Source organism: Convolutriloba macropyga, chromosome 5 (genome assembly GCF_964194025.1).
Source record: "Convolutriloba macropyga chromosome 5, txConMacr16.3, whole genome shotgun sequence".
Taxonomy (NCBI): domain Eukaryota; kingdom Metazoa; phylum Xenacoelomorpha; order Acoela; family Convolutidae; genus Convolutriloba; species Convolutriloba macropyga.
The window spans coordinates 74428123-74450523 of record NC_134472.1 but is presented as its reverse complement, the minus strand read 5'-3'; the positions used below and the strand labels follow the sequence as shown (position 1 = coordinate 74450523).

General features: G+C 34.9%; 3 protein-coding genes across 6 annotated transcripts in view; 1 reads left to right on the top strand and 2 right to left on the bottom strand.

The window, feature by feature from the left end:
• Positions 1-640, top strand: part of LOC142339645 (uncharacterized) — an 82985-nt gene extending 82345 nt beyond the window's left edge. For all 3 annotated transcript variants that reach the window (XM_075389835.1, XM_075389834.1, XM_075389833.1), the window contains one exon: positions 63-640. In XM_075389835.1, coding sequence (XP_075245950.1) covers positions 63-493 — 431 coding nt within the window. In that variant the 3' untranslated portion in view covers positions 494-640. The remainder of the gene's footprint in view (positions 1-62) is intronic.
• The window catches only part of LOC142339644 (uncharacterized), a 615633-nt gene that overhangs the window by 434548 nt on the left and 158684 nt on the right, over positions 1-22401 (bottom strand). The gene's annotated exons all lie outside the window — the stretch shown is intronic.
• LOC142339650 (ras-related protein Rab-5B-like) overlaps positions 7561-22401 on the bottom strand; it is a 188396-nt gene continuing 173555 nt past the window's right edge. The window contains exons 3-6 of the mRNA XM_075389841.1: positions 17564-17715; positions 16754-16873; positions 16300-16393; positions 7561-8854 (exon numbers count right to left, since the gene is read on the bottom strand). Coding sequence (XP_075245956.1) covers positions 8754-8854; positions 16300-16393; positions 16754-16873; positions 17564-17715 — 467 coding nt within the window. The 3' untranslated portion in view covers positions 7561-8753. The remainder of the gene's footprint in view (positions 8855-16299; positions 16394-16753; positions 16874-17563; positions 17716-22401) is intronic.

Here is a 22401-nt window from a genome sequence, read left to right as displayed (position 1 = left end):
TTCGTTGAAGTGATTGTTCCACAAAGTTGGAAAAAATTGTCAACGTTGTCATTCTTTGCCAGATGGAGTTCCGAAGAAGAAACGTCCCGATTTCCGCTCTTCAATGACAACACCGCGAACCTTGCACATTGACACGTCACGAACTGGAGGTGACGGCGGGGGAAGCACCCGCAGATCTCAAATTCAAAATCCCAAAACAAGTAGCCGAATGTCCACTCTGCAAAAAGAGTCCAGTCGGCAACTCAGCAAAACTGGAACCCCCAAAAGCCAAACAGATCCCAGAACCCCTCATTTAGCCCAACAGCGGGAGGAGGAAATTGAAGATGAAGAAGACCCTTTGACCCCTGGAGGCCAGCAGGGTGACAGGTCAGAAACAAGAGATCAACCACGATCACCAGGAGCGGATGCAAGTCAAGGGAATCAAAACGGATCTCCGGCAAAGAGTCCAAAATCATATCGCGGGAGTAATCCGAAAACACCTGGAGTTAATTAATTTCAAAACTCATTTAAAGTCTCGGATATTCATCAGCTAAGTTTACTGTAAAACAAAGTCTTAAATTTGACTGTTTCCTTCAGATAATGTTAAATATAATTAATGAATTGATGAATACTATATTGAGAAAATAACATAATTCCTTGACCTTTTGTTGGATAATGACAAGTGAGGACTAGCTCCATGACCCAAAAACGCTCTATCAAAAATTCGCAAGTATAGTGTTTTTGATCAACAGCAATCTTTTTAAGCTGTTCTAGCAGAATCAATCATAGCAAACCAAGTATTAAATTCATCGTACATTCCATATGCGATTGAAAAAAGTGGAAAAAAAAACATCGCAATTAAGCAATTTACGTAATGCATAGCAATTTAAGTATGCATAACTAAAAATTTTGGTTATGAACAATTAAATGGAAAGATTTTGCTCTTCTCGGGTTGAAAAACTCAAAATACAAAGAAATTTTGGTGACGAATAAATTTTCATAATTAACTAGCACACTTCTCGTTTGGACCTCGAAACTTTTGCGTTGCTGAAACAATGACAGAAAAAGTTAAATTTTTGTTGATCTTGTCGACAAAAAGTGACAAAAATTTTTGGGCAAAGTTGTTTTTATTGTTCCGACCCCTCTTGAGGGGGGAGGAACTATATAAACTCAACTGGGTTTTTTTTGTTCAGACAATTCTAACCGATCGATACATTCATCGTGGAGAGTTGTGAGTGGTATCATTAAAAATGATCGCTCGTCTAGCGTAGAATATGGAATTAATTATTTTTTGAATTTCGTCTTTTAGAGCGAGTCATAGTGGTTTACTTTTCTGTGAATATTAGACCGATTTGCAATTATTTTATTCACATTTTCCGGAATTTTTGCCTAAAATTTCGTCAATTTTGTTAAAATATGTAAAAATTGTTAGCAATAGTCATCAAAAATTGCACGAACGAAGCTTCTTTAGTCAACTTTGATTAAACTTGCCCGGAAGTACACACCCAAAAACATTTAAAAGAATCTTTGTAAACCACAAAAGGGAGCTAGTCCTATTTCCGCTTCCATTGAGAGTAGTCTGGAATTAAATTTTTGCCCTTTTTTGCTAACTTTACTCTGTGATTATCAAAACCTAAGCATTTAATTTTGATCTTTTAACTAAAAAATTTATCTAGATAGAACAATTGTGTCTTCTTGATGGAAGAACAGCAATAGCAGGGCAGGTTTTGGTCCAATCTTGGACTGCTATAATCCAAAAAAAATCGGATTGTATTCAGTGACTTTTTAAAAATCTTTATGTTATTTAGAGAAACGAACAACTCAAATCAAAGCTCACTGTCGATAGGTTCAATTGGCTTCCTAAAGATTCCCAAATTTATGTGTCAAGTTTCTATACTCGAAGGAGTATAGTCGTTTTGACAAAGATTTTATTCTTAAATGGAAATGGCTTATTAAACTTTGCCACTATTTTTCTCCTAATTTGGTCACTTGTAGCTTAGTATCAGCAAACAACGAATAGTTGTTCTTCCTCTTCTTTCTATTGAAATGAAGTTTAATTTCTTAGCACTTTTACGTGTTAAGTTATGGCTTTCTGGCTTTGATAGTACTAGGTTTCATTTTTTTTATTTTAAGGCATTGGCCCATTTTTCACGTTTTTCTCGTTTGTCACATTATCACATTACAGAGCATTTATCTTTTAGTCGAGTGAAATTTCCTGGATAATGACAGGTCTCGTTGGCTTTTTATGGAGGAAAAAATGAACCTATATTCTGATTTGAGTAGATAGCTGCTGGCCTTCATGACTTTGAAAACAATTGTTTTCATATATGAAAAACTTTCTTACTTCACATTTTTGTTATTTTTTGTCTATTTGTTACCTAGTATCGTTAATTACAGGTCACATATGACACTACTGTTGTTGAAGGATAGATCAACTGCACAAATTCTAACGTTCTAAAAGAATTCTTAGTGAATTTACTGGCTTCGACACGGGTCTTTCGCAAAAATAAACCAATTTTTGATTTTTGTCTATATTTGACTTATTTCTTGTAGAAGTAGGGTTTATTCTGAATAAGTACAGGTCTCAAGTGCTTCATTTGATCGAATAAACGAATCTATTTAATTGCTCTTTTTTATAGCTGACAGTTTTCATGACTTTGAAAATAAATGTTTTCGAAAAAATAAAAGTACTACTAAATTTTGCAATTTTTCTCCTTTTGTCTACTTTTACCTATTCCTAATAATGAGAGGTCGAATACCACATTATTGGCGTTCAAGAAAAGCTCAATTGAACATATAATCAGGGGCAAAATATAGCTTTATTTCAATTTAAATTCGTATTTAAAATATTCTATTCTGATTGGTCAATATTCGCTGATTTACTCAGTAATATCCTCCTGCTCGAAGAATATGTTGGGAGAATGGGTACCAATTTTACGAGCGGGCGGACGAGCGATCCGGTGGACGTGCGCAATACGGCGGAGCTTGCGACGGCATTTTGTTCTTAACCTTCGAAAGACGGAACGAAAAGTGAAATCCCCTGTAGTTGGTCTATTTAAATTTAGGAATTCCAGGATCCGTGAGCATTGGAATAGGTCAAAGAATAAAAACAACAACACAATTCTACGTGTTGAGTATCAGGAGATCGAAAGCTGAGCTGCATAACAAGCGCAGTGCTAAAGTTTTGCAAATCTTTTGCTATGAACAGGTAAAATAATCCTTGAGTTAATTTTTACCATTCAAACCAGCCGTAAGTTTGAAAAAACTTTTAACTAAACTTTTCTATACTTTTCAAACTTTTCTATCAAGCTGAAGAAAAATGGTCAAACTGAAAAGGAAATAAATAAAAAAACAAACAAATGTAAAAAAATGGAAGGAAAGTATTTGTTCGACAAGTCCAAACAATAATATCCATGATCTCCCATATTTTATTAGCAAAAAATTCAGAAAACATCTTCTCAAACAAATAAAACCAGATAGATCAAGAATTTAGAGTGGTCCATAATAAGCAAAGTTTCCAGTTCCGAAAAATGGAACAATACATGTAACAATTTGGAAACGTTCACTTATCGATCATAACTGCTTTGAGTTCTCGGATTTTCAACAAAAGTTTGAGCAAATGAACAGATTTTCAACAAAAATTTGAGCAAATTTTCTTTTGATTTTCTCTCTGAAAACTTACATGTAATTTTGTTTTAAAAACGTTTAAAATTGACTATAGATCAATATTCCTTTAGAAAAAAAACTGGAAATAATTGTTTGGTACTCACATTTTTTTCACTGCTTCCAATTAACTGCCAAATCTTAAAAAATTAACTAATGCAGCACCATAACCGCCCAAACCAGACCATTCACCCAATTTTATGTGCAGCGAATCTGCCTCATTTCAATTTACAGAATTTTAGTTCAACAATTGCTGAAACAATGCCTGATCACAAATTTAACCAAAATACGAAACCTGACTGAACTGAAAAACCCTTCGAACTGAATTCTATTTAGAGAACTACCCGTTGTGAAGAACGTCACAAATATACCAACCACCCACTTTTAATGCTCTATGCCTGCAATTCCAAAAGAAGGCAAACATCATATTAAGAACATAGCCGGCAGATTGCCGGAAAAGCTGCGAAAGAATAGACCTGCGTGCCATTTAATAGAGATAGAAACACATACAGATCTAAAGTGGAAAAAAAATCGACGCCACTCAAAAAAACTAGGTAAAAAACATTCAGCGACAAATTAATAAAGCTTGTTAAAATTCATTCCGCAGAAGCCTCTTATTAGGGACCTTTACTACACATATGAGTTTATTTTACCTTAAACAAATTCAAACTAAACTTAAGTTTTAAAGTGCAAAAGTCATTTTATTGAGTGAGGTAAGTCACGTATGATCAAAATCTAATCACGCAAATAACCTGCGTGTTTAATAATAAAGCGAGTGTGAAATGACGTCACGCGCGCAAATGCCGTTAGTGAGAGGAAGAAGTCATTCAGAAAATTTGACTTTTTCAGCTTTGCTGTGTGAACAAATGTAAAACGAAAAAAGAGCGTCAGACGACCAAACAAAAAACATAGCCGGAAGAATTCCGGAAGCGACTCGAAGCGTCAGAACTTCACTAACAAAACCGTAATTGCAAAGGAAGCCACTACATTTTGCATTAAACCATTAACTCACTACCTCCCCAGGTCTGCTCTAAAAATTGAAGAAACTTAAACCACTGTCAAAAAGAGAAACAAAATGCCGCAAAATTTTTATATCATTGAAAACGTTTGGTAACGTTAAAAAATCCAAAATAATTGGGGTGGTCAAAAACGTGATAGTCTGAAAAAGCTGACAAGGTTATCAATAGCCCTCAAAATATTCATGATTCTAATCTGAAAATGATCGCGAAAGCAAATGGCAGATAATAATCTTAGGAAACTAAGTTAAATCTTTTCAAAAAAGAAAGCTCAAATTTAAGAATAAGAAAACACCTATAATTACACTTTTAATCACTGCGATTAAGACAAAAAACAACAAACACCTGTTCCTTCTTGTACATAAGCTAGACAACTGACAACATGATTTCATACTAAATCAAAAATAAAATTGATCATAGAAAAGACTTAAGCAGCAGAATATTCAAAGGCAAAAAATCGTTTTAATTAATACCAAGGCCGAAAAAAAAGGTGTAGTAATTAGTCATAAGTCGAAATTTTGGAAAAAGCTCGGTATCGAACTCTCAGTACTGCCTTATGTTGAATGAAATCAATTGCAAACCAAAGAAATGACGAAAATCTAAGAAAAAGCCGAAATCATTCATTTTTACACCTGAAAAAATCAATATACCCACAATAAATGTAGGTGCCAGGACAAAACTAGAATGATACTAACTAGAATGAAAATATGGGCACAATGTAGGGAACACCGTAACAAAAACACATTCTTGATTTTTGAAAGTTGAAAATCAATTTTGAAAGTTGAAAATCAAAAAATTCAAGAAAAACGAACACATTTTATTGTTTTAGCATTCAAGACATAGAAAAGATAACTAGTCATCCGATACAAAGATCTATCCTCCTGAAGAGAACAAAAAATTGGAAAAAGCAGAATTCATAAATCTGAAACATTGAAACATTTTGCAAAAAAATGGTCAAAGAACTTTTAAGTTAAGACTACATTTAAAAAATTTTAACTGTTTTTTCAAAACTTAACGCCAAAAAATGATTGAATTTTTATTGAAACGAAATTAAAGTCCCTCATGTTGCACAAAAAAATTTTTCTAGCAATTACAACCAAAATACAAACGAAAAACTGACGAAAATCGGAGAAAAAAACTTCATAAATCGGATTAGCATAAGTACAATTTTATAAAACAAAATTACATCGAGGTAGAAAGAGACGTTGAGTATAGGAAATATCAAAGAGAAGTTGCCATATTACCTCATTTTTGACAAAAAACGGTTAAAAGATCCAAAAATGAAGAAATTAATATAAAAAAAGCCAAAAATTGCCTAAAAAATCAAGAATTATGTGCCAATTTTCAACTTGAAAACGCATTTTCAGGCTCTGCAAAACACTGTGGTATCAATTTCCGGGTTGACATTTCAATAAAGTATCGAATAAAATTTATTTCTACAAGAAACCAAATTAAAAGCAAAAAAAATTGGGCCAATTAGACGAAAAAACGGCTAAAAACGGTCATCTATATGTGCAATTCAGTCAAAGACTACTTTTAAAAGTCAAAAAGTCATTCACTAAACGCAGCGCATGATCAAAAAACATCTCTCGCTTAGCGAAAATCTGTTCACCAAGACAGCTTTTCTCACTTTCGCTTTCAGGTCAAAATGCCGCGTGAACAAATCTACTTCCTGTAAAAAAAAAACCGAGAGAAAACCAATACTCCTCTTCGAGTCGTAAAAAACCAAGAGCACCGCAATATAGCTTCGCTCAGCTTACAGCTACGCAGCTATAAAAACGACTGGTATGCGGATTTTTTACGAATGTAATGACACGCCTTTCTTTAACCAATCTTTGTTTTGAGACATCAGTTCTGGTTGAGTAAACGGTTTCTAGCAGAAATTCAAAAGCAGAAATTTTGAGCTGGCCAACATCAAGTTTTCGAAACTTTTGTACGTTTTCATTTTTTCTCGAATGCTCAATTATTTCCAATTTTACCAGCTTGAGACATTTAGCAGGCCAGAACACAAAAACTAATATAATGCCAATCACAACTGCAATCAAAACAACTTCATTGTATAAAACCATTAGCTACAAAAAACGTTGATAGAATCTTTTGCATCTCAAAACTGAATCCAACAATTTTTAACTAAAAAAGGTTTGTACATATTTTTTATTTTTCCAACATGTTTTTAGGTAAATTTTAGGTATATCTTTGCAGTCATTTTTGTTTGACAGCTTATAGTTGTCAGGATAATCTACCAAAGTGTATTATGTAGCCGCAAATTAATGTCGTTAAAATGTTCTATCTTTGTTGAGATTGTACGAGACCACTTTATATTTCTAGGATGTGTTTAAAACTTACTAACAATGAAAAAGTTTTGAATAGAAGCAGACACTTAATGATTCACTCTTTTTTCCTGAACAGCCTCCGAATCCCGAACTGCAACCCGGAAAACTGCAGACAATTAAAAAATCAAGGTTCAAATGGCTGATTTTCCTCAATTACTGTCATGGAATCCACAGTATGTCACTTATGAATTATCGCCAAACTTCTATCGACGCTTCACTTCCACAGTAAGTCATATGACTACCAATTTCTTAATCTGGACTTATTCAATCAAATTCTACCCTTTAAATTTCATATGTGGCTTTTAGTTAATAAAAGATTGAATTGTTCTATTTTTATCACTATGTGCTGCAATTGTCTATGATGCCGTCGCAGCAATTTGCTTCCCTTTTAGAATGCTGCCAGATTGCTTTCCATGACATCAAACGTTCAGAGCATTTAGAAGCAGAACAGTTGATCACATCGCGCGCTCTACTCTATCTACCATTCGCCAATTCATGACGTCACTTGGCCTTTTTTTATTAAATCATTTTTATTAATAGCATGACAAAAGCTCAACGTGAAAAAACGCTTTAGCACAAAATAAATTTTCTACACATGTATATTTATTTAAAATATATTTATTTGCAGTACAACAATAACCCCAGTTACTTTTCAAAATAAGGGTAAAGGGAATTTGGGGAATTAGAATCACACGCGAACATAGAAAAGCAAAATTCTGTGTCAAATGAGTCTACATAAACGTGAAAACATATTTGATTTCCCTGAAAACATTTGTGGTGTACAATTTAATATTGCCAATAGAAAAATTCTAGATTTTTCTAATCAAAAGATGAAAATGAACGCTTTTATTATATTGTAAAGCTTTCAGGAGAAATACACTATGCACTTTTTAGATATCAGTTGTCTAGAATGGTGGAGCGATATAGTAATACAAGGATGAATTGATTAACTAATAGAATGAAAAAAAAATCGTACAACTAAATTTGAATTTTAACCGAAAAAATAACCCGATATCAATAAGCTATATCTTGCTAAAGAAATTATTTTGAAAACCCATTGTTTATATTGTTCCTGATAATTTTTGTAAATATTGGAGAGATCTCCACAATATCAAGAATATCACCAAATTCCTTTTTTCAAAGATTTACGTGACAGGTTCACCGCTTTTGCCCGTTAAGATGAAGCTATTCATTGCTTAATTACAAAAACCTTCATTGAAAATTGAGCCCAGGCTTGATCAGACATTATTTAATGGATTTAACTGTATCTATATAACACGATATGAGACGGCAAAACAATCTTGTTGAGTTAAGTCATAAGTTGAACATTTCGGGTTTAATACTTCTCTAGTTTTTGTTCCAAAACATAAAAAAAGCACATTCATATTTAACATGATTAGTTGAACTGTTTCCTTTCTCCAAAAAGTAATTTACCGTTTTAATTTTTGTTCACAAATTGAGTTTTTTTAACTTGTTCAGATTGGGACGCGAAAGGTTTATAAACATTTCGGAAGAACTGAAACAGTTAAAAACAAAGATTCGAAGTCCAAAAACATCAACCGCAAGTCAAGTTAAGCAACACGTGCATGGACGAATGAGGAATTTGAGAGTAGAAGATTAAGCAACGGGGGAGTAAAGAGTGGTAATAGATTTAAAAAGTGTAATTTATTCAGTTAATAATTAATCTACGCATGGAAAAATCACAGCTATCTGATGGTGCGCGGGGGAGTTTACAGGGCATGTGTAAGTGTGGCCCGCTGATTTATTTGCAACATCCAGACATTTTTTGGTTTTGCCTGGCGCCTCCCGTGAGATTCATGCCACCGTCCGCTTTGGGACCTCCACCTTTGGGCAATGTCTTCGCTAAAACATGGAGCAGCTAGTTGAACCGTTGTACCATTGAAAAGTTAACTCAAGTGATATTCTACCATCACTGATACAGAATTAGTCGGCTGGGAAACATATCAGGTCTTTGAAAGTTGGATTCCGATCCAAAGGACGAACTAATACAAAGCGAGCGGTCAACTCGGAGGTTCCTTTTTAAAAAATCTCTCCCATTTACGACCATCTAATATCGCGTTGAGTTAGTATCCCTTATTGCATTGTCACGCTTATCAGCTTCTCTATAATAGCGCGACTAGACTTTGACCAAGTGATGAAGTAGTCCAGTATTTACACGTTATTTGTTTTAAATTTAATGGTTTCAACAAACCTAAGCTTAATATCTTAAATCAAATTGGATTGCACAGTAAAATTAACATAAAACTAGCAGGCCCGCAAAAGTATAACAAGATCATTTGAAAAATAGAAGTTTTAAAATTCATTTTATTTCTACCACCTCGGGCTGGAACACATGCCCCTCGTTCAACAGCCATAGGTATTACGTTACGTTACCGATGTGTTTGGTTTAGCATAATACCTCCAAGTCCCAGCAATTTTGTGTTCAACTTTTTTCGGCTTTGCTGACCCTTATAATTAGGGAGCGCTAAGACTTGTACAGATAAAGAAATTCTACATGGTGTTTCGTTACGCATGTAATACGTTAGGCTGCATTTTTAAAGAAAGACAGAGAGGAATGAGAAAAGAAACGAAAGGGCGAAACGAGACAGAAGACAAAAGAAAGACAGAAAAAAGAAAAAGGGCAGCAAAACAGAACAGAAGAAAAAGAGAGAAAAGAAAGACAGAAAAGACAAAAGAAAGAGAAAAAAGACAGAAAAGAAAGGAAGAGAAAGAGAGAAAAGCAAGATAAAACGAGAGAAAAAATGACCGAAAAAAAGACAAAATAGAGAGAAAAGATGGGTGGACGAGAGAGGAAAAAGTCAAAAAAGACAAATGAAACAGAGAAAGAAAAACAAACGAAAAAAAGAGCGAGAGAAAGGAGGGAAAAGAAAAAAAGGACAGAAGAAAGAGAAAAGAAAGACAAACAAAAGAGAGAAAATAAATCGAGAAACGAAAGACAGAAAAGAGACAAAAGACAGAAAACCAAGAAAAGAGAAAGCAAGAGAGAAAAACAGGAGAGAGAGAGATAGAGAAAAGGCGAAAGGAGAGAAAGAAGAGAGAGGGAGCAGAAAGAAACAAATGAGAAAAGAAAGGAAAACAGAACAGAAAGGAAAGAGTTAAAAGAAAGAGAGAAGAGAGACAGAATTGAAAGACAGGAAAGAGAAACGCAAGATAAAAGAAAAAGAAATCAAGAGAGAAAAGAAATACAGAAAAAACACAAAAGAGCGGTAGAAAAAAGAAAAACAGAAAAGAAAGAGAAAAGAACGAGAAAAATAAAGAAACGACAGAGGAACGAAAGAGAAAACGAATGAAAACAAAGAAAGGCAGAAAAAACAGAAAAAAAACAGACAAAGGCAATAGAGAAAAGAGAGAAATGAAATACAGAAAAGAAAAAGGAAAACGACAGAAAGCAAAAAAGAGAAGAAAGCAGAAAGAACAGAAAAAAAGAGATAGAAGAAAAACCAAAGAAAGAAAAGACAGAGAAGAGCAAGAGAAAAGAAAGACAGAAAAGTGAGCGAGACAATAAAGAGAGAAGCTAAACAGGAACAAAAGAGAGAAAGGATGAGAAAAAAGGCAGAAAACAACAGAAAAGATAAAACAAAGAGAAAAGAAAAGCAAAGAAGGAGTACAGTAAGACAGAAAAGAAAAAGAAAGGAAAGAGGAAAGAACGACAAGCTAAAGTGAGGAACGAAAAAGAGAAAAACTAAAAGGAGAAAAGAAAGAATAAAAAAGAGAAAAGAAGTGCAGACAAGTACAGAAAAAGACAGAAAAAAAGCAGAACGACAGAAAAGAGAGAGAGAGAGAGAAAAGCAAAAGAAAAGGAGAGATAAAGAAAGGAAAAAAGAAAGAGAAAAAAAAAGAAAAGATAAAAAGCAGAAGAGACAGAGAAAAGAAATATAACCAAAAACAAAAAAAATGAAAGAAAGAAGGAGCAAAGAAAAAAAGAAACGGAAGAGAAAAGATCTTCCTTCGAAAGTAAAAAAGAAATATAGACCGAATTCTTCACAGCCTAATTTTGAAAAAAAAAACTGGCAACAAAAGATTCATTAATTAAACTTCAGTTGTTCAAAACTTTTATGAGACTGAGATCAAGCAAAACTGAAAACAGAAGAAGCAAAAGATTGTTTAAAAATGGGTCACGCAAACATGCAGCGTAAAAGTTCCGATTAAAAAAATCCGCGGCTATCCAGTCATTGACCTTTATTGCATTAATTACTTTTCGGTCACAGGCTTTTTGACAATGACAGCTTTTCGTTCATAGGCAGCATGAACCATTTTTACATTCAGTATTCAGTCATTGACCTTTACGGCATAGGTAACTTTTCGGTCATTTACTTTTTGGCAAGGTCAAGTTTTCAGTCATTGACCTTTTCCAAAATACATGCGAATCAAAACGCTTTTGCTGTATATTTAAGAGGCCTTAAAACATGTGAAGATTAGGAGCTTAAGCATGGTGGTATAGGTATTCGAATTATTTTTAATAAGTAGATTGATAGAAGACAGATAGTGACAGGAGAAAAGGCATGGAGCACAAAAAATTGTGAAAAAGGAGGGTATTGGAGAAAGTGGAAACGGATGCGACGTTAATGGACAAAAATCCCGATAAATACGCGGCTCATCTGTTTCTTAGCTCAACCCATTGCGCTTTTGCCTCTTAACTCACGGACCCCGGTTCGAATCCGACTGTTGCCAGTCGCTTTTTGCCGAAAAGCATGTTTAGGGGCTGTTAAAACATGTAAAGATTAGGAGCTTAAACATGGTCCCTTTTATGTCGACACTGAATTAATATATAGATGTTGTTCCACATGTGTTGTTCGCAAGTAACGTGCGTTTGCTCATGATTTTTACGACTTTCGTTCGCAAACTGTGACGCAAAATAAACATAGCTGGATTAACCCAGAACGCGTAGAGTTTAACTGAAGTAACAACTATTGTACTTTCAGCCCAAAAATGCACGAACATGGCAAAAAATATTGTAATAATACCGAGCTTCGAGCATCTCTCGCGCCCACTAGATAGCTTGCTTGACGTTTTTCCCAAAAATAAAACATAGCCGGCAGATTGCCGGAAAATAGCCGCCGTTGACGCGCTAGACGCACACCGGGATTGAAACAGAAAAAAAAGATTGAAATTGACAAAATTTTTTCCTAAGTTTCAAATATTGTTCTAATTCAGTGTGCAGTTTCAGTTACATTCAAAACCTATACATACTTCAGCTTCTAAACTGAAGGGTATAAAACTTACTAATATCAGCTAGAAATCGCTCTAATGAACTTTGATAACCTTAATGACCGGGCTTTATCGGTTTATACCGTTTCTTTTGATTTTGCTCTTTTGAAATTGACATCTTAACTAAATTACGTAATTCAATGCTTGAAAGAATTTAAAATCCATTCAGTTGAAACCGAGCGAAGTAAGTCAGAAATCAAACGTGAAAATCGTGACTTATTTAAAACGAAAAACGTGATCAAAAGGTAAAGCGAATTAAAAAACATAGCATGACGTACAATTCAAAGAATTTTCATTGACTAAACAAAAAACTAGACCTAGAACGGACTAGGAAAGAATTGGGAAAACCATTTCTAAAAAAATCAGATCAAAATATTTAAAAAAACAGAAAACCAATGTCATAATGCCACGTTTGAACAAAAAACCACTAGCGAGAAACGGAAATTTGGTTCAAACAAAAAACTAGGCCAAGAATGAACTATGAATGGATTGGAAAAACCATTAGGGAAAAAAACCGATCCAAAAAATCGAAAAACAGAAAATAAAAAACATAGTGAAATTGCCGCATGTAAACAAAAAACCACTAGCGAGAAACCGAATTTTTGTTCAAACACGCTTTTCTCACTCTACTTTTAAATTAGAGCAAAAAAATTTCACGCCGCAAAGCCACTCGCGTTTTCGCTCCACTTCCTGTTTCGGCCTGGCCAAAATCACTACTCCAATTTGACTTCAAAAATCATGAAAATGTGTGAACAGATCTTAAAGTCACCGCCCCAATACAATTCAAATTCTTTGAATTGTAAAAGAAGGAGAGCACCCAAACAATAGCCGTTTGAGAGGCTGACGGCGGCTTTTAATGAATGAGGATTTCTCATCATCAGAAATATCAAAATGCCCATTTTTCTTTGTTTTCATCCCAGAAACGGTGATAAACAACTGTTGAACAGTGAGATTAACATTATCAACAGTAAGGTTGACAGAATAGAAAAAGCGTATTTTAGTTGGAAAAAAGACAGAAAAATTTTTGCTCCAAATTTGCTCCATTGATAAAAAATTTTGGATTAACCAACCTTTTGAGATAATTGAACAAACGACTTGTAAGCAGTTTGACTGGAAATTACAAGAGCCAGGAAAGAAGGGTGACATTGGCAGCTATCATTTAGTTTCCTATCCACTTCCCTAATATATGATTCCAAAAATGGTCAAATGGGCCTTGAAAAAACAACCCATCACGTTTCCAATAAAATCTCTACGCCACTTCGCTTTACTTCCCACAACAAATTATATAAATTGACTATATGCTAGTTTCAGAACAACGACTATAACAATCAGAAGATCTGTTTTCAATAATATAACACGTTGTATAGCATTACATAAGACTTGAAAAAAACTGAGGCAAAACTTTTCCACAAACAATGAAGCAAAAAGTGAGACAGAACCCTAAAAAATCGCATACATTATTATTCATTAGAAACAATTTCGACTTCTATAATTATTGGCTATATTCCACATCAAACCACAAAATTTTCTTATTAAATTTAGATAAGGTACTTTGTCCTTCTTCGTAACGCAAATAAATTGAACTAAATTCCGTTAAAATTGCGGTATAGCCTAATTAAAAACCCAATCACTTAGCTTTGGCGCAATTCAATGAATGTTGGTGCAGAAAATTTAGACTTGGGTGGGGTTTAAACACGGTCTCCCGTGTTACCCACTGAGCTATACCTGCTTTGAATCTTTTCTGCGTATGCACAAGAAATACCCTCCCTTACAAATTTTCGAAACAACCAACTAACGTCGGATGAACTGCTTTCAAACAACCGCAAGCGATTGGCTTTGGCAGTAGTCAGCTGCGGCTTAGGGATGCTAGCATTCGGGGGTGGGGGTTAGGGTTGGTATGGCTGGAGACGTGGGGGTTTCAAATCGCCAGGCGGAGGAGGGTGGACGGGGGAAAGTTGGGTGCGTGGGAGAGGACGGCAGGGGGAGGAAGGGTGACTGAGATGGGGATAACAGAGGGGGGGGGGGGGGGGGGGAGAAGATTAAGAGCTGCTCTTGACACCATTCAATTGAATTCACAAAACAGTTTCTGTTAATGGCATACTTAGAGACTAGTAAGGCACAAAGCCCTTAGCTGCTCAGCCACGAATGCCCTCAGAGCTTTACCTAATTAACCCGTTTTTGAGGACGAAAAGTTAGAAGGGTCAGACGAAGAATCAGTCAAGCGAAAATTTACATTAACATAGCCGGCAGATTGCGGGAAAATAGCCACGATAGACGCTTGTGGCCTTCCATGAACTGAAACAACTAAAGAAATAAGATAGACAGATCGACCATCAGTCCTTTAATAGACCACTAGACTTTTTGGGTAAGATTCGGACTGTCAATTTTATGACACATACGCCCTAAAAGAGCTTTTTTAAAATTGATAATAAAAATCAAAAACTCAAGACTAATACTCAAGAATAAAGGCATATAAGTTTGGCACTACTTAGATGCGCACTATTGATCTTTAACTAGTAAATGTTCGTAAAAATTAAAGTTCCATAAGTGAGTTCAGAAGTCATTTTTCGAGTGAGGAAAGTCACGCAATTGTCCTAAAAGCAGAAATGACGTCATGCGCACAAATTTTAACTGCAAAGCAGTAGAAGTCACTGAATTCATTGAAAAAGTCAATTCCAAGTCGTACGAATCATCGATGGAGACGACGAATTAAAAAAAACATAGCAGGACAATTCATGACGTACAATTTAAAGAATTTTCATTGAGCAAACAAAAAACTAGACCTAGAACTGACTATGAGTGAATTGGGAAAACCATTTCTTAAAAAAACCAGATCAAAAAAATTTTTTAAAAAAACAGAAAATCAATGTAAAAATGCCGCAAGTGAACAAAAAACCATTAGCGAGAAACGAAAATTTGGCTCAAGCAAAAAATAGGTCTAGAATGAACTATGAATGGATTGGAAAAACCAATTAGAAAAGAATCCGATCCAAAAATGAAAAAAAACAGTAAAAAATCAAAGTGAAATTGCATCATGTAAACAAAAAAACTACTACCGAGAAAGCGAATTTTTGTACAAACACCGTATTCTCACTACTTTAAAATTATAGCGAAAAAATTTTACGCCGCAAAACTACTCGCCTTTTCGCTCCAATTCCTGTTTCGGCGTGACCAAAATGACTACTCCCATTTGACTTCAAACATCATGAAAATGTGTGAACAGATCTTAACATAGCTGACAAATTGCCAGAAAATAGCCGCAATAGCTTCATAGATCTGTAGTCTCAAAAACAAACAGTAAAAAAGACAGACCAAAAAAGAAATTTATTCTTTTCATTGAGAGCTGAGATGTTAAATTTTGAATCTGTGAAAACTGATTAAGAATCTGTTTAAATTATTGCTGTTTCTATTTGCTGCTCTTAAATAACCTTTCAATTAGAGTGATATACGCTCATTTGACCTTATCTATTTGAATTAAAGCAAAGAAAAGTCAATTTCAAAGTGAGGAAGTCATTTTTGAGAGTGAGGTAAGTCAAGTGTGACCAAAAATTTAATCACGCGAATGAACAAAAAAACTCGATTCACTAAAAGTGAAAAATGACGTCACGCACGCAATTCAGTTGAAATTGCATGAACGGATGAACAAAAAGCAGATTTGAAAGGGGTTGTGACGTCATATGGTCGTAACAAAAATCTTGACAACGAAATAAATAAAAAAACCAAGAGAAGACAAATAATAGCCTCAGCTATCGCTTCGCGGCCATTAATAAAAAAACAGCGCCCCAATATAATTCAAATTCTTTGAATTGTAAGAAACCACGATTTCCCCAATAATAGCCGCTATCGCTTCGCGGCTATTAAAATTTAAAAGCCGCGAAGCTCTTATCAATTTAATATAATTGATAAGAGCTTCGTTTCAGAGCAATTAGCGCAATTTAGATCACGCAAAATTCAAGAAACCAAGAGTGAAAAATTCACTCAATGACTCAAATTACTCAAGCGAGTGAACACATGTTTGAGCACAAAGCAAAATTTCCATGGAAAATCTTTCATGAGCAATCAAAGAACTTCGTACTCACCAATTTCCATGAATATTTCGCTGACGTTGATCGCAGTCTTAGCTGAGGTCTCCATGAATAGAAGGTTCTGATCCTCTGCGTATTGCTGCGCTTCCTGAACAAAAACAACAACAAATCAACATCTCTCCTCAGTCATCATAATGAACAGAAATGCAAGACAATTGAGCTCAAACAAAGAATGGTTTTAACGTCTGTAATTACAGATAGATCCATTAACTCAAATTCAAAAACGTTTAATTAAGAATTAAGGAAAAACAACTTTTGGAAAATTTTATTGACTATCACTCGGTTTAAACAAAGGATGATTATCTGTGTTGCAAAAAATCACTTAGCGAGCTCATGTTGGTGAAACAACATTTAGTTGCTTCCGAAAAAAATAACTGAAGCGTTAATTTATCCGCCTGAAAGGTTCCTTGTGTCTTGTAATGACCAGATGACAGATCGGAATACTGACCGCTCTTGAGACTGCCCTCTGAGGCTCCAAGTCACATTTGTTGCCAGCCAGGGCAATCACAATGTTGTTGGCTTGTAAGTTCAACTCCTTCACCCAGTTCTTCGCCCTCGCAAATGACTCCTGTAATCACAAAAAACAAGCCTCAATTCCAACTAATCAGAGGCTTTCATAAAATAAAACATTAACACAGAGCCAGAAATACATATTAAAAGATGCGAGTTAACGTGGCGGTTGAACCCTTCGAATAAGATGGATTTCCAGAAAAGGGACTAATTACACCAGAACGGGAAATTTTTTGTAATTAGGTCAAACAAAATACGTGCTAAAACTTCTAATTCCTACCGTCCTCCATATAACTCAGGGATACATCACAAGTTGCTGAGAACTTTTCTCAAATGAGTAGACAATCAATTGAACTGTAAAAATAACATAACCGACTAAACGTCGGAATTGCTTTCGAACGACTAGTGGGAGCTCTAATCAATTGCAGCCTGCTTCAGTCGGGGGGGGGGGGGGGGGGGGGGCAGAAATGGGACAAAGAAGTTCAATAGTGGGCTTCAAATAACCACATTAGAGGTTAACATATACCACTATTAAGATTTAAAGTAAAAAAATGACACCAGTTTTGGCGCACTTTTCATTTGACTTTTAGTATTAAATTGCCGCCAATTGAATTCAGCTGCTTGAAATTGTGATTGAGAGAGAATTTTAGATCACGCGAAATGCAAAAAGTCAAGGGCGTAAAAGTCACTCGAAAAGTCAAAAACGGTCAAGCGAAAATTTTTGGACTGATGGAATTTGCGAACTGACCTGGGATGTGATATCGTATACGACAATAGCTGCCTGAGCCCCTCTGTAATACATGGGAGCTAGAGAGTGGTACCTCTCCTGTCCAGCAGTGTCCCAGATCTCGAACTTCACTGTTACGTCATCAACACACACTGTCTGCGTCAGAAAGGCAGCTGAAAACAAACATGCATTGAATTCATTCACACTTCAATTTTTTCTTTCTGTTTTGTTGACAGAAGTTGTCAGTACGTTGTTAAAATTAAAATGTCAAATATTGAAGCAAGCTCAAAATTTCAGCAATTTTTACTGTTATTTGATGTCAATTCACATTTTTTTTAAGATGAGTTGTCGAAACCAAAGCCGCCGAATTGCAAACAGTGTAAACAACTATAACCTCGTTATCTCTAGAAGAAAAATAATTACATTTTACATATTCAACGATGAAGGTTTTTATGACGCGAGCATGCATACAAAATACATCTTTGAGAGCCAAAAGTCAAATTTTAAATAAGTTTATTCACCTACAAGTTTCTTACATTGCGATTGTTGAAACAAGTTGCCTATTACAATTTGAATTATTTGATTACCCATTATTGGGTTAAGCTATTTGACCATATCTATACGATCTTACATGCAACATTTGTCAATCATCTGCTCTTCAAAACTTGTTTATCAAAATTGTACCAGAATTTAAATTTGGTGAAATCGTACGAATTTTGGTGTTAAATTGCAACTTTCGATAAGAAAAACATTTACAATCGAGCTTGATGAAAGCTTAATCTTAGTTTCTGCAGAATGTTGACTCATAATAGACGTAAAACTTTCAAAACATTGGAGATTCAGATACAATATGATGGAACAGCATCCTAGACATACCAGTGTATAAAATTCAATAAATTACAGCTCCTTCATTTTAAAGTTATAGTAAAATATTGACATAAAAACCTTATTTAAAAGATTGAAAATGAGATATTTTTTGAACTGATACACTAATGAAAATGATAAACTAAGGATAGATATCAGCTACCCATTTGAGGTCTTAACTATCAGTTGAATGAAACAAAAAACATTACAAAATCTTTGCTGAAACATCAGATGTTTCACTTCCTTTATTATTATTATTGGTTTAAGCACTATTAACATATTCTTTATTCATACCATCTTTTACATCTTAACTTAACTTTTAACTTAACATCTTTTTACAGAATTTACATCCCCCGCTACAGAGTTTCAGTTGAGCACTCATCTATTTTCAAAACACAAAACAACTTAAGACATTAAGAACAAAATGAAGACAAAACAATCTATTTGAAAAATACATTCTGTTGAAACTGAACAGTTGGTGGTGGTTTGACTTCAAAAACACGCATGAGTATCATACAAAACATGATGTTTTCAAAATGGGATCTGTGGTCTTGATACTCAGCTGATGCACGTAGAAAAGTTTGATTTTTCGTTTAAGTTCTTGAACATCAAATAGAGCAGGAAAAAATAAACCTTTCCCCGCTAGCTTTTTCATTATCTCGTTTTGCATTATAGAGCAAAAAAGCACCAATACAATTATGTTCATCAAACTCAGTTTTATAAACACTAGCGCCTGTTTTTTGGAAAAAAAACGAGAAAAGGAAAATCGAGCTAAAAAGCTATCTATTTTAGATAGCAAGGCCAAACACTTGTCGTAAAATACAAGTAAAAAATTGGTGCCCTTGTTGTTGGATTACGCGAGCACTATAAAGATGACGAGCGAATTCGCGGGAAAAATTGAAAAACACAACAAGTTGGAACTTTCAGAGTAGAAATGTTTTAATGCCACAAAGCAAAAGCTCAAAAATGTATTACACAGATACAAAAAGGGAATAATTTTTAATTCTTAAAATATTAAACCAAAGTAAAACAGTTTATTGTAAGGCGGCTTAAAGAGCACTTTGTTTAACGTAATTGTTATATACGGTACCAAATTTACTGACTAATCCAGTGGTGTCACATAGCAAATCAGGAAAATCAGAAACTATTGAAACCAAAAACGCAGAGAAATTGACTTCGTCCAAGCAGAGCAAAACAGTGACACAGAATTTCTAATATGAAAAAATGTCTCTTGGGGACTTTCGCTTAAAGAGCTACAATTCAATATATTTGGTTCAGAGCGCACAGATTTTTACAAAAAGGCACATGTCCTTGCAAAAAAGAACACGAAACGTCATGCGCAACGAGCAACATCAAGACAAATGAAGTGTATTTAACATTAAGCATTAGAGAATGGTCGATTGTTTACGGAATCATCAAAACTGTTGCATTTCAGTTCAATCAAAAACGGAGAAGGAAGAATTCTGAAAATAATTTGAAGTAGTCTCCGCCAAATAAACTATCCTTTTAATTAATCAGTAGCTATTAACAATATTAAGTCTAATAACAAAAAGCCAAAACCAAAATTGACCTAGAAAATTCAAAAAAGTCAGGTACATTTTTATTAAGTAAAAGTACACAGACAAAAAATGTTTCAGTACAATCAAAACCATAGAGGGTGCTCGCAAAATATTAGACAAGCAATAATAAACATAAACCTTTCCATTTTTTTGAAAAATTTTTTCGTCAGAATTTCTCGATTATTTGTCAGAATTTATACAGAAAAATGCTCTGGTACCAAAAAACCTTACTCAATTCGTAATAAAAATACGCCTGAGAGCATCAGGCTTCAACTTAGTTACAATAAATGCAATCAAAACAATACAGTGAGCAAAAATTTGAAAAATTAGCCTAAAAATCAGCAAAATGTGCGAATTAGTCGTCAAGCCTTCTCTCCCCAACAACAACCCCAGAGACTTATTCAACTCTGTTACACGTTTAGAACTCCGGTAGCCACTGAAACAACAGCGCTGCGTAAAAACTCATCCGTGCAAATGTATGGTTTTGCGTCCGAGCATGAGTCGTCTTTTCTTATTGAGAGTAACTGCTCTATAGCGCATGTTACAGATGGCGCCCCGAGCAGGAAAAAACGACAGGAATAAAGGAAACTTTCTATTTCCAATAGAATTGTATATGTTCAAATTATATATTTTTGCCATGATATTTTTAGGCTTCTTTGACATTTTGTAAAACACTTGCTCCACGGATTGAAAATATCACATCGAAAATCTGCTGAATCGAGACCCCCTCAAGACATTTGCTTTGAATTCAAGGCGAGAGCTGTCCTAAGTGCTAGTAGAGAGAGAGAGAGAAAGACTTTATTTTCTTTCGAGAACCATTATTATTTTAGCATATACTCTTGATAAGTTTGCATGAATTACAGACACAGCAAATAAAGAATGTACATGTAATTTCTGGATCGAATGTTTTTCGCATGAGGTAGCTCTTCAGAGCTTTCTTGTTGCAGCTGTCAAAGCCATCGATAATTTTGTTTCTGAACAAATAGTTGGCAATAAAAACTGAATGACCGAAGAATGAGATGCTAGCGTGCTTATGGTGGTTCTTTAATTGCAGGACATTTGTGGATGATCCGCGCAAACCGGGAAGGCTCCTTAAATACTACATACTGTGAGTGATCATAGTTTTACTTATCTAACATCAGTTGCGAAAGAAAAGAGAAAGTAATATATTCGAGTTGATAGCAGAGTGGCAGAAAATTGTTGTCTTTAACTTGCTTCAGGTAAGATGATTTTCGTCCAAATATCCTTAAGAAGCAGGAACGCTGGAAATTCTCCAATTTTTTAAGCATGGATACATCGGGATACCACGCAGGAAACCCATATAAAAGTACGGAGAGGACAAGGCTCCGGTAAAGGTGGAGCTTGACATGAAACGGAGTATTGAAAGGTATTTTCGCTTTCAGACTGAAGAAACATTGTCGAGCTTTACAGAGTTTAGAAGTAACGTGGAAACCCCATTGCAGATCATTACTGATGTATACACCCAGATCCTTGTCTGAAGAGACGTTTTCCAGTACTTCATGTTGTGCCGTAGAAATCTTAGCTGAGCCATTAAAGTGCAAACATTTAGACTTACATGCATTTGCAATCATTCCATTGCAGATATTCCAAGAATAAAGGCGCCAAAGATCTTCATGGATATTAAGGTTGGTGAAAAGCATTTTAAAGTCATCTGCGAACAACCAAACCATGGAATCAAGGAAAATGCTTGGTAAATCGTTCACGAAAACCAAAAATAAAAAGGGACCCAGTACGGAGCCCTGCTGTACACCGCTAAGACATGGAAGAAGTTTTAATTTCGACTTATTGACTTGTGTTAATTGATACCTATTGCAAAGGTACGACTCCAAAAGTGTGCAAAAGTTACCATCAAGCTTAAAACGGCGAAGTTTTTCAACTAAGATAGGGTGTGGGACCTTATCAAAGGCCTTCTCATAGTCAAAATAAATGGCAAATTTGTGTTGAGATTTACAGCTAAAAACTTTTTCAAGGTATTCCAAAAGTTGCAGCTCCTTTGTGCGACTGGAAGCCAAATTGCTGTGGGTGAAGCTCCTTACTCAAGCATGAATAAAGATAATTGAATATAATTCTTTCAAATAGCAGGGATACTTTTGGAAGTAGGCTGATTGGCCGATAAAATTTGATATCGTTGCGAGAACCACCTTTGAAGAGCGGATTGATACGAGCAACCCTCATATTGCCGGAAACGTACGGCATAAAATAACTGAACAGAACAAAGGATACAACAGAGAACCAAATAGATAAGGTGAACTCTTCAGAAGTTTTGTTGAAAAACAGTCATGAGTCAAAGCGGAAGATTCCTTGATTTTGACGATATCGTTTATAATCGATTCAACAGAAAACGATGAGAGAACGTGTTCTAACTTTATGTTATCACCAAGAACTGTGGTGTCGACATCATAGACTTTGTCATTG